The 11,651-nt window shown below is 42.1% G+C and overlaps 1 protein-coding gene across 2 annotated transcripts; it reads left to right on the forward strand.

Annotated features, from left to right (window-relative positions):
- Nucleotides 1–1,376: 1,376 nt before the first annotated feature.
- Nucleotides 1,377–11,423, forward strand: LOC308109287 (serine hydrolase-like protein). Of its 2 annotated transcripts, XM_080462763.1 has the most exons (12): nucleotides 1,430–1,583; nucleotides 2,448–2,591; nucleotides 2,898–3,011; nucleotides 5,619–5,660; nucleotides 5,761–5,780; nucleotides 5,861–5,935; nucleotides 8,702–8,811; nucleotides 8,922–9,001; nucleotides 9,122–9,156; nucleotides 9,257–9,333; nucleotides 9,427–9,514; nucleotides 11,078–11,422. In XM_080462763.1, exons 1-12 carry the CDS (start codon nucleotides 1,463–1,465, stop codon nucleotides 11,201–11,203), a joined length of 1,032 nt encoding a protein of 343 aa, XP_080318889.1. In that variant the 5' UTR covers nucleotides 1,430–1,462; the 3' UTR covers nucleotides 11,204–11,422. The 2 variants fall into 2 exon arrangements, with proteins under 2 accessions (XP_080318890.1, XP_080318889.1); XM_080462764.1 differs by lacking the exon at nucleotides 5,761–5,780 and having other exon boundaries at nucleotides 1,377–1,583; nucleotides 5,619–5,674; nucleotides 11,078–11,423.
- Nucleotides 11,424–11,651: the final 228 nt, after the last annotated feature.

Consider the following 11,651-nt stretch of genomic DNA (forward strand, 5'->3'; position numbering starts at 1 on the left):
AACTTTTACACTGCTTAATCTAAATCCGAGGTGTTGGATGCTAAATCCGGCCTGGATCGCCAAGAGTGAAGGTACATCCTGGACAGGTTCACACAGGGCAAACACAGAGACAGATAAATACATTTATTCACAATTTTCAACAATTATCATCAAAGTTAGGTTTTTGTAAAGAGGGAAAACACAGTCACAGAATGTGCGGAGTGCTCAGCACTACCTTCATGCTCAAACACAGGTTTCGTACTTTTCTATTACATTGAAAGCTCAAACAAATATCACAGTTCAGTCATCAGGGGAGAGAACAGACAAATGACTACATTATGGAATAAAACCCTAACTCATAGCTATAACTTATGTTTCAATACATTTTTAAGCATGATTTCATAATGAAATGACTTGGAGGGAAATTCTACACACCCATACTCTGAAGCAGGGGCTCCGAACCTGTTGTCTGGGACCCCCTTGTGGAGGAGCTGAGATCTTGCCTGCTCTCAGGTGGTCAAATTTAGATTATGATGTAAAAAACAAAAAAAAGAAACGTATAGGACAAATAGCTCAGAGTGTGAGGAGATGGTCATTAAAGGACAGAGCACGGGAAGAATAGAGCAATTTGAAGTCACTATTTGGTAGTGAGGGTAGAGAAGGTAAACCTGGTTTCCATGAGTCTGTGATAACTTTAACTTTATCCCTTGTCTACCAGTTCCTTCTGTAACAGCACTCTCTTGGAAAGCACAGCCAGCTTCCCATTGTAAATTGTTCACTCAGGATATTATAGCAATATGCTGAGAAGTTCTTTTTTGTAACTTCAGAAATGACAACAATCTTTTCTCTATGTACTGGTAATCCTTCTGTGTGTCCAGTCCTGTTTAATTAAAGTTTGTTTTTAATGTGTTTCTGTTGTACATTTGGGTCCTTTTCCAGGATGTGTTGGCCCATAATCAGCATCGATCCTCAATAAGATGTTGCCATAAAATGAATTCGCATTGATTTGCCAAAAGCAGCTTTTTTGTTTACTTGACGTTATTTTAGCAGACTGTCACAAGGCTCCTTCACTACTTTGCAGCACCACCTGGGCTGTAGTGTATACAAACAGAGGTAACTGACTTATTATTCATTGAGAAAAGCCTCTAGCTCTCGGAACAAAATCAGCTTATATGCATCAGTTTATGAGTTTTTCTTTTTCCTTCACCGTGTTTCATTCCTTCATTTTTTAAAATTTATTTAGTATGATGAAAGGAAAAGGTATAACTGTTGTATTATTATTCTATACTGCGTAATCCCAGTTCATCACAGGGCAAAGACAGGGTTTGAATCATGAGCTCATCTCTGATCTGACACCACATCAGCTGGAATCAATGCGCGTCCCACTGTCCAATCAGGGCGTCACTTCTCCTCACGTGATCAGTAACCGGAAGTATACTTTCCCATTTTCACGGATTGTAAAGTTAGCTTACGGGTGTGCTTCATGCCGCTAAAACATTTCCTCGGCTTGACAGGATTTGGAGCCATTACTCGTTCAGGAGGCAGTTTGTCGAGGAGCAGAGTAGCCGTGAGAGCGATGACATCCAGCCGGGTGACGGACACTGGTCAGTGATCTTTACTCCACATTAAGATCAACTTTGACTTCAATCAATGGAGTGAGGGTGTTGTTAAAACAGAGTTCAACTTTTGCATTAACAGTTGTGCTGTTTTTGTAAGTGAGACTTGCGCAAATACAGCGTCCCTCATATGTTATTACATAGAAGTAGATGTAGTAGTATTAATATTATTATAGCACATGCCCAACTTGTGAGCGGAATAATATATCAGTTTCTTTCTACCTAGATTGTGTTCAACAATTTACTGCTTTGATTTAAGACCTTCCTCAGTGCCCTCTTGGTATTCTCTAGTCAAGGCTAACTAATTCAATTCAATTCAATTCAATTCAACTTTATTTATATAGCGCCACATACAACACAATCGTTTCTCGGTACTTTTAACAGAGAAAAACCCAACAAACCTAACCTGACACCGAGTCAAGAGCAAGACTTTAGAGGCTGAGACCAAATCAAAACCAAGACCAAAACAAGACCTAGACTTTAAAGGGTTGAGACTGAGTCAAGGCCAAGACCTTCAAATTGTGATCTCAAAGACCAGCTTTGGAACCAAGAGCACCCTCAAGAACCATGACACTAGTATTCTCTCTAGTTATTAACATTATCTATGTAATGCAAATGTTAACTTCACATGTGTATACTTCTACTTCAGAAACTGAAGTGAAGTCAGTAGATTGCTTACTTTGTTGATCTTGATGAATCCATTAACTTTTAATGACCAAAATATTTGCTCAATCACAATGATAAAAGAAAAAAACATTAATGCCGTGCTGGGATTTTGAGTTGATTACCATCATGTTTAATTGTTTAATGTTAATTTAATCAGGTGAATGTTTCTTGTGGTGGTGTGTTTAGTTTCAGAGCTCACAATACCCGTACCATGGGGAGCCCTCAGAGGTAAAATCTGGGGTCCTCAGCATGGTCGTCCGGTGCTCTGCCTGCACGGCTGGTCGGATAACTGCGGTACCTTCGACAACCTCCTGCCCCTTCTACCTAAAGGTAACTGCTTCACTGCTGCTCCAGCTTCTTCTTCTCTCAGGTAATCTTGGAAGAGTGCTGTACAACTTTTAAACACTCAAAAAGCAAAATAGATGTTGCACTATTTCTCATTTGTTTCTTTTAAATAAAAAAAATCTTGTATAGTAAATATTTGAGAACCACAAATGACCGTTGTAGCAGATAATGCATGAATAGAAGCAGCTGAACCCTCAAACTGTAAAGCATCTCATATTGTGTGGTGCAGGACTTATCATGGAGGATTCAGTTGGAGTGAGGCTAAGAGCTTCTCTCTTCTGGTCCTTTCAGATTGCCGATACGTGGCCATCGACCTTCCAGGTCACGGTCACTCGTCTCATCGTCCTCCTGGAGTCCTGTACGCCTTCCCTTCATACGTGCTGGATGTGCGCAGAGTTGTTAATGGTGGGTGAGTTCAGAAAATAAGCCTGTCTCTCCCCTTGGTTTTAAAATCAAAGCATATTACAACCTCAGGGATATTGATATGTTGACCATCTCTGATGAATTTGCATGTAAAACATTAGTTACTCTACATAATAACTCATTCTTTATTTATTTATTTTGTCTTATGAAGGATCAATTAAGGCCATCGTTTTGTGTTTTCGCTTCAGAAATTTTTTTTGCGTTTTCACGGCAGCATTTTGAAAACCATGTTCGTTTACACGGAAATGGCAGCAATGGTGAAAACAATGTAGTTGGCATGCCAGGCCACGAGTTGGCGCTGTTGTTTGTTTTTGCAAAGAAACTACACACACATGCGCAGAGAAAAACATGGACGGTGAGTCATGACACGCCAAAAAATGTTGTTATTGTCCGTCTAATCACATATGTGCAGAACTATTTACTATGGCCGTGGTGCGCGTGCATAGTCACAGCGTTGTCAGGAGGTTGTGCTTCTCCACGTTTCCATGGAGACAAGAGTCGGAGTGTTTTCAATTAATTCCACCTTGGGAGGCGTTTTGAAAATGTTTTCAATGACTCAGAGCACTATGTTGAGTAAACGAACACCTAAAACACAACAGAAGTTTTCCATTTTCACTTGAAAACGTCGTGGTGTAAACACTGCCCCGGTGTTTATTTAAATCTAAGAGTTGCAAAGTTGTCACACAGGCTGAGCTGGAGTCTCTGGCAGGCCATTTTGGTTTATCATTGTGCAAGCCTCTTATGAAGCAGATTTTAATCTGGCACCGCTCTGCATCCCCACCGATGCACAGTCACAGTGTCAGTCTGGTAAGTTCTGGAGAATGGATGCAGTTCCTGCTCATTGCTGCTCCAGAAAGGTCGATCTGCAGCAGCATGCAGCTGCTTCAGATATTTCACCTCGGCGAAATCAATATGTCTTTGCTGGCCGCATTATAACTACTCTTCACTGCTCCAAATAATAAGCGGAGGCAGCGTCGTTAAGCCCGGCAAGATCTGTGCCCGCAGTGCCTCCGATGTGTTATCAACACACCACAGGAGTTCAGGAAAACAGCTCTCAGCCAACACGAGCACACACACTGCACAGTGGTTAATTCATTCATTAACTATGTCCAGCGTAATTATTGCATTAGTGGGTGCTCGTACCTCAGTTACCCACCATTAGTTTGTTGTTTATTTCTAAGGCTTTGTGTCGCTTGTAACACTCTCAAGCTTCTACCTTGAAGGCAGCTTCCGCGACGCTTTGTTGTGTTAATACAGGTGACGTAACGTGTGCCAAGAGGCACGTTAACCAATTCTGAATGAGGAAGGTTAATGCATTAAGTCCTGCCAGCCGCCACGGAGGCCCTGTAAGCATGCAAGTCTGTCCTCGCTCTGTATTCATAGTGTTTGTTAAATTAATCTGGCAGCTGAATGCAAACTGTGCTAAAACATTCACTTTGACTGGACACGTCTCCACTGAAATCCTGAGCTCGTATTATTGCCGAGCAAAGTATTATAAAAAAAAAAAAAAAAAAACAAGTAAATCTGTATTCTTGAAAATGTGTTTTTTAAAGATATAAGTACATTTATCATCAGAAAGGCTGTGAAAATCGTGTCAGTAATAAATCACATTTTGACAATTTAATATGCATATACAGTCTAATGCATTGTGCTTATCCTGGGATCCAGGTCCCTCTTCAAGATATCAGACATCATATGGGATATGGGGCGTCCCCATTGTCTGTTCATCCTGTTCCCTGCCTTGGCCAAGTCATCTTGGCCGTGGAGCGTGTTTGTTCTCACATGGACGACATGCAAATTTGTACATCAGTCACTCTACAAAAGCATTCTGGGTAAAATCCTATACAATCATAATGTATTTCCTGAAAAGATAAACAATTTCCTGTGCTCTGTAGTTTTGACATCGTGAACTCAGGCTTTGCTTGTGCGAGTCTTCTTCGTGTGAGACACGTGCAAGTCACTGTTACTCCCCCTGGAAACTAATGTGTCACAGGTGGAACGATAAAACAGCAGCTAATGCTACGGCATCCTGCTCCCGCCGCAGGTCAGAGGAGGCTAAACACCTCAGCTTGTTATTCGCAGAGCGGTAGTGATGTAAGACTCGGGCCTGCACCTGCAGGAGCACCCACCTCGCTGTGCGGTCACAACCAGCGGTGGGCCGTCTGCTGCATAATGCAAGACACAGTGTCATGATACTCGGCCTTGTCCGTGCATCAAAGGGAATTCACAAGCATCGGGGGGGGGGGCTACGCGGAAAACAAATCTAATCTCAAGGTCCTCTAAATGTCTGAAGGAGTCGCTATTTTGAAATTGCTCAACAAAACATGACGGCAACCAACGCAGCCGAATATTAATTTATAAGGAAAAACCGGTTTTAGAAAGGTTCTCTCTCCATTTTCCAACACGAGATCTTCAGAGTGTCACTTTCCTGAACATGTTGCTGTTAATTGAGCCATATTGCCAGATCACCGACGCTGCGTTATGACAGCTGAATCACAGCAGCGATGTTCTCTCTCAACTAAAAACAGTCTCGGTGTTTGGTGATGAGATGCTGAACCTGCCTGATGATGTGTGAAATTACTCCCACAGCTCTGCAGTGGAGCAAATTCTCCATCATCGGCCACAGCATGGGTGAGTGCTGCTGTGTAAAAGAAGAATTAGAGCGGTGAAATGTGTCTGCTGTGTTTTTATTGCAAATCTCCGTCTCACGGTTTCTTTATACACGTTTCAGGTGGGAACGTCGCTGGTATGGTAAGTGACTCATTTCATTAAATCCAAGTTGGGTGTACTCTGTAGTGCTTTGCGGTGTCATACGGTGACTTTTCCTGCAGTTCAGTGCCCTGTATCCGGAGATGGTGGATGCTCTGGTGCTGCTGGACTGCTTCGGATTTTTACCTACTGACGTGGTATTTACTTCAATTACATTTTCCTTGTTTTTTTTTTTGTTTGTTTGTTTTTTGCCTGTTTGAAAATGAATTTACCAGTAAAGCCCTGAGCCCACATAAACACGGGTATGAATGTGGTTTGGTTGCATGCTGGAGCTGCACAATATTACCCATTGATATATAACCTTCAAAGGGTTAGATAACACATTAAATGAGTCTATATTGAATCTTTTTTTTTAAATATAAATCCATGTTTAGTTTACTGAGGGCTTGACTCAGAAATTCAACATTAATCAACTCCTGTAAAAGGCAGCAGGCGGATGACATTGTGAAGATATAATACTTAAAAAACTAATCCATGTTGGAGAAAGTGAAATTACATTTAGTTCCAAAGGAAAGGAACATTCAACAGTCCTAGAGTGATAAACACAGCCGCTGCCTTCAGTTCTGACAGGGTTATAGATGAATATCAGTATTTTCATATTCAAGGTGTCTTCAAGATAGAGAGGTATACAAGCTGGGGAAGGGATGTAGCAATAAGTACTCCTCCCAAAGTAAAGATAGAGGCCTTCAAGAACCCACTCCTGAATAATTTGATTAGGTTCAGCAATTTAAGTGACTCAGTGGAAGCAAAGTACAACGCCTTGAAAACATTATTAAAAGACTCCATGAAAGGGAGCTTCACATTTTCTGCGATTAACAAAGAGTATATGTCTCCTTTACTGAGAACGGCAACATTTTCTCTCACACCCAAAAAAAAATCGAGGTTTAAAGACAATGTTAAGAGCTCCAGACTAAATTGAAAAAGACAAAGAAGTAAATCCTGTTATCTTTGAGCGAGAATTAAACCCGAGCAGAGAGAGTCCACCTGTGTCAGCAGTCAGCGTTCTGAGTCTCCTTTTGTTCAAGTGTAGTCTGCGTAAAAAACCGGACTGAACCGCCCACATTAAGACAAAGTATTACTAACTTTGGTGAGAACTTCATTCTCTCGGGGGACTTTTCTACATTGGTGAAGTCAGAGACGTTTTGGACGTGGCTCCCACCATTCTTCACCCACTGACAAATGCAAAATCCAACAAAATAACTAAACAGGCAATACAAAAGAAAACAAAAAACTACTCCAATCGAGCTATTTATGAAAACAGAATAAATAAAAAACACACAAAAAAGAACCAAATGAAGAAGTGCCCTTAACATCCGCGAGATTTTCATGTTCTCATTTAAGAACTGGCCCTGGCACCGGCCCTGAACTAGCTCCTGGTTCTTTTGGTGGAAAAGCCCCAAGTGGATTTCCTCCACTTCACAGAACTCCACCTCCCACCACAGGACCTTGATGGTTCATTTCAGTTCACAGTGAAGACAAATACTGAAGCCGTGTGCAGCCAGATCTATTGTTTTATATATGATTTACCCCTGGGGACTCAAAGTATGATCCAGACAGTTTCATGGGTCATTTCAGGTCTCGTTAATTTCTCAATCCGGCCGATGGTTTTTGATTTTCTCCGTAATGTCTGATGTTAAAGCCATAAATGGCACAACTCAGTGCTAATACTGCAACACTGAGCTGAATGCACATCCTGCAAAGAAACTTCCCAGCTGTGACCGAAAGCGATCAAATGCATGGCCGCAACAATTTAGCGACAAACATGTAATTCTTCTTTTCATTCAGGTGAACTAACCATGTGTGAAGCCCATAATACTTGAAAAATAGTGCAAACGCTTCGATGCCTGCCACCACCAAGTATAAACGTGGGCGAGACTTTCCTGGGATGGGAAAGCAGGTGGCACCTCCTTCGTGTGGCCTCTGTGTAGACTACACTGATATTCCACCAGCACACCAAACAAAACACATCCTTTAATTAATTGATTGATTAATTAAAAACTCCCAAGTAAACCAGGCAACCAGACATTTTTTACATTGTAATAAAATATAATGTTGCCCACAGATGTTGGAATCCACTCAGATCTTTGGGGAAAAAAAAATCGATTCTAAATATTTGTGTTTTGATACTTCGCACAGCCGTTAATACTTCACAGATCCGTCCACACTGTACCTGCACAGACTGGGCTTCGTGTCCCTGCAGGACTTCAAACTCGGAATACTGAACACTACTTCCTCCCCATAATCTTAGCAGTTCAGGCCATTATCCCACTGGCGGAGCCACGGGGAACACTAAAAGAGGCAGACAAGGCTGCATAGATATTTCCTAACTCACATCGCGGTTTATTTGTTAGGACACACAGCACTGCAGTCACTTTAAAGGAGACATTTCTTCTGATCTTTTTTTCTTCTTATGAGCTAAAAAGTGGCTCCACCACCTCAAGTGCTTTTCGCCACTGACTTTTCAGTGCAAAGTAGAAACACTGCTGCGCCTCAGAGAGCTGGTGCTGTGAACATTCTATCAGTATTTCTTCCACTCGGCGTTTGAACTGGCCTCCCTGAGAGTGCGCCGTCCCCAGTGACCTCCAGCTAATTTAATTCTGATTTACACCGAAAGGTTTCATGGCTTCACAACGCCGTCTGATGAATATCAGATTGTGAGAAAATTAGAAAATATGTCGGTGGTGTGACATTTTGAAAGGCATCACATTTAGGAGACGCTTTTAGCCATCAGTGTAATTGACTCCGGCTCAGTTTTTTGTCCTTTGGGCTCGCGCTAAAGATTCACATTATATTACTGCTGGATGCCTCGCCGTAATATTTCACAGCGAGCCGCGCTGTTAAAATCCACTCCTCTCTGAAGTGTTTACTTGTTCCCCTCATAATTCACATCTGTCTCCTTGCAGAAAGAAGCGCCCAAAATGATGCGACAAGGGCTGGATGAGTTGATTCAGTACGAAAAAAAGACGGAAGAGGAGAGAAAGAGAGTTTACACTTATGAGAAGGCTCTAGAGAGGTAGTATTGCTTCTCAAGAATTCAGCTGATTCTATATCGCTGTTGTATTTCAGATGCTGAATTCTGCTGAGCGTTGACTCACGCTGTTACTCTGCTTCTCCAACCTGCAGGTTGATGAGTGTAAACCGGAGTCTGTCTGAAAAGTCTGCGAAAATCCTTCTCCAGCGAGGTTTAGTGGAAGTTGAAGGAGGTACATGCTTATCTTCTTTACGTTCATGTCTGTTGGAAAAAGAAAAAAAAAGAAAAGAACCCGCTCTCTGAATATTCAGTTTTTCTGCTTATGCTTGAAGTATTTTCTTTCCTCCTGCAGGAGTCATGTTCTCCCGGGACTTTCGGATTAATCTGGTAGGTTTTACTGCTGAACTGCACTATTTCTCCCCGAGGCGTCACGCGCAGCTCGCGAACTGCGTTTACAGTTTGTTTTGGTTTTGTTTTGTGCTCTCAGAAAAACGTAACACGCACCACTGGGGAGCAGGTCCTGGAGCTGCAGTCCAGAATTCAAGCCTCGGTTCTCATTGTCTTGTAAGAGATTTCCTCAACCTCATTATGTTTTATATTCCATGCAGAACACTCTGTGCAATAGACTAAATAAACTGGGAATCTTTGTCTTTGCAGGGCAGACGGTGGCTTCGAGAAAATGTATGTTGAACCCGAGCAAAAGAAAATTGTATCCGAGGTCATCCAGGCGTACCAGGACAAAAAAGTGAGTTTATTTTCACAGCCTTGCTCGTGTCGAGCAGGTACGCATCGCCGTCTCTGCGTTTATTTTTAGCTGTGAAGCCCGTGTGTAATTGTGCTTAACAGACAGCTGCACCGATGCAACAATAGCAGCGTAGTGTGAGCACAGCGTCTCAGAGGCAGCAGAAATTTTTATAGCTGTGAACCTCGGCGCCGACCTACTTCCTGGAGCCTGGTCAGGAGCCTCTGAGGGGAGACAGAGCAGACGACGAGCAGCAACACAAAGTCTTTCCAATGAACCTGTGAGTCCGGGATGTAGACTCATCTCTGTGCAACAAGACAAGCTCAGGGTATTGAAGTATTTCGATTCTCAATAGCTGGAGTCGATGTGTGTTTGCATTATGAAAAGTGAGATGTAACGATGTAAGGCGACAAAGAAATCATGAAAGTGGCTCATCTCTTCTGGTTCCTTCTTCATGTGGGTATTGCCTCAATGAACTTGCTGCAGGTGAGAATTGCTGACACTGCATTGCTTGCACCTCCGGTATGAACTGGCTGGCAAACAAACACAAAGTTCTTACCTGATTCCACGGAAATATCCACGTAAACATTAACCGTACCAGGGGAATAGGTGAGTGACATTCTGGGATAATCACTCCAAAAATGACTGAAATTGACTCAAAAAGTGAGTAAATGTGGAGACCAGTCTGAGTCAAGGTGTGAAGCCAATAAAAGCACTGATCTGCTCCACGCCTTGCCACAACAAGATCTCTGAAGGCCTGAAATTCCGGGGTCATGAATTGTTAAACGGCTTGATGACAGATGTTTAAAACAAGGAAAATGAATAGATTTCACATACATTGTTCTTGCCACTGTATTTTCTTTACGGCAATGGTAGAATGTGAGTATAGGTGGAATTTGCCCTATAACGTCACATCAACGCCACAGTAGAGGCTGTAATTTAAAGTTCTTTTCTCCAAGTCGGTTTTCCTCCGCCTTCCTGTAGAAGACATGTCAAAACCACGGACTCAGACTTGGAGGTGCTGATAGTCTCACCAACTGCTTCACGCTCGGTGGAGAAATATTAAAAGTCCATTCCACAGAGAGAAACGGCATCAGAAATGTTTTCAAAAGCCACTTTTTGTAACAGCATAATGCTATATTCCACTTAAGGAAATGTTTTTACTTTCCTCTGACTTTTTACTAGTCTGTTGTCTGTCTTTGTTCTGTTGGCCAGATCTTTAATAATCCCACCTTTAAGCTGCGACACTTTGCTCACCCTCTTTTTACAAACTCGCCTCTTTGCCACGAATCCACCATTTCCCAAGAAAGTTACAATTAAAGGTGTATGGCTTTGCTTGTTTGTTTTAAGTTACTGATGAAATATCTGAAATAACTCCATATTTAAAAAAACAAACAAAACAAACCCGCCAGACGTGATGATAAGAAACGTTATGCGGACTTGTTCTTCATACCTCCTGACAAGGCGAGACGTCTGCTTCTGCTGCCTCCGAGGGGAACCCGTCAGGTTAAGAAGGTTGAAATGTCACCGTCGTCATACATCTGTAATTCTCCGTCTGTCTTTCAGCACTCGGTCGTGACCGTTTCAGGCGATCATCACGTCCACCTGAATAATCCTGAAGTCATCGCACCAGTTGTGTCGGATTTCCTGCAGAAAAAAGTTGGGGCGCCAGCTCAGTTTTCACATTTATAGAGAAACACAGCCAGTTGTCAGTTACTTCTTATCTCACACTTTTAATGAGGTTTCTACTTGAGGACATTGATAAACTCATCGGCAAGTTGCCACATTTTACTAACGGAGGACAAATCTTCTGATCTTCTTCACGCCAGCCTGCTGTTTTGTGTCTCCGGCTGGTCAGTTCAGTCGTGAATGGTGGATATTAAATTAATAAATAAAACCTAAATAACATATTAAAACTTTTGTGGATTTTTGATTTCATTCTCCACAACACCAGCACTCGTGCAGCGTGTCGTTTTCACCAAATGGTCACATCCCAATATAAACGGACATTTCTCATCAATTCAGATTATAACAGTTCGAGGTTGTGAAGAACAGTGGGATTATGGGAAATGTACAAAGGCTTTCAGAAGTATTCATACCCCATGAACTTCTCTACATTTTGTCACATTACAACCACAAA

Source organism: Lipophrys pholis (genome assembly GCF_963383615.2).
Source record: "Lipophrys pholis genome assembly, chromosome: 5".
NCBI lineage: Eukaryota > Metazoa > Chordata > Actinopteri > Blenniiformes > Blenniidae > Lipophrys > Lipophrys pholis.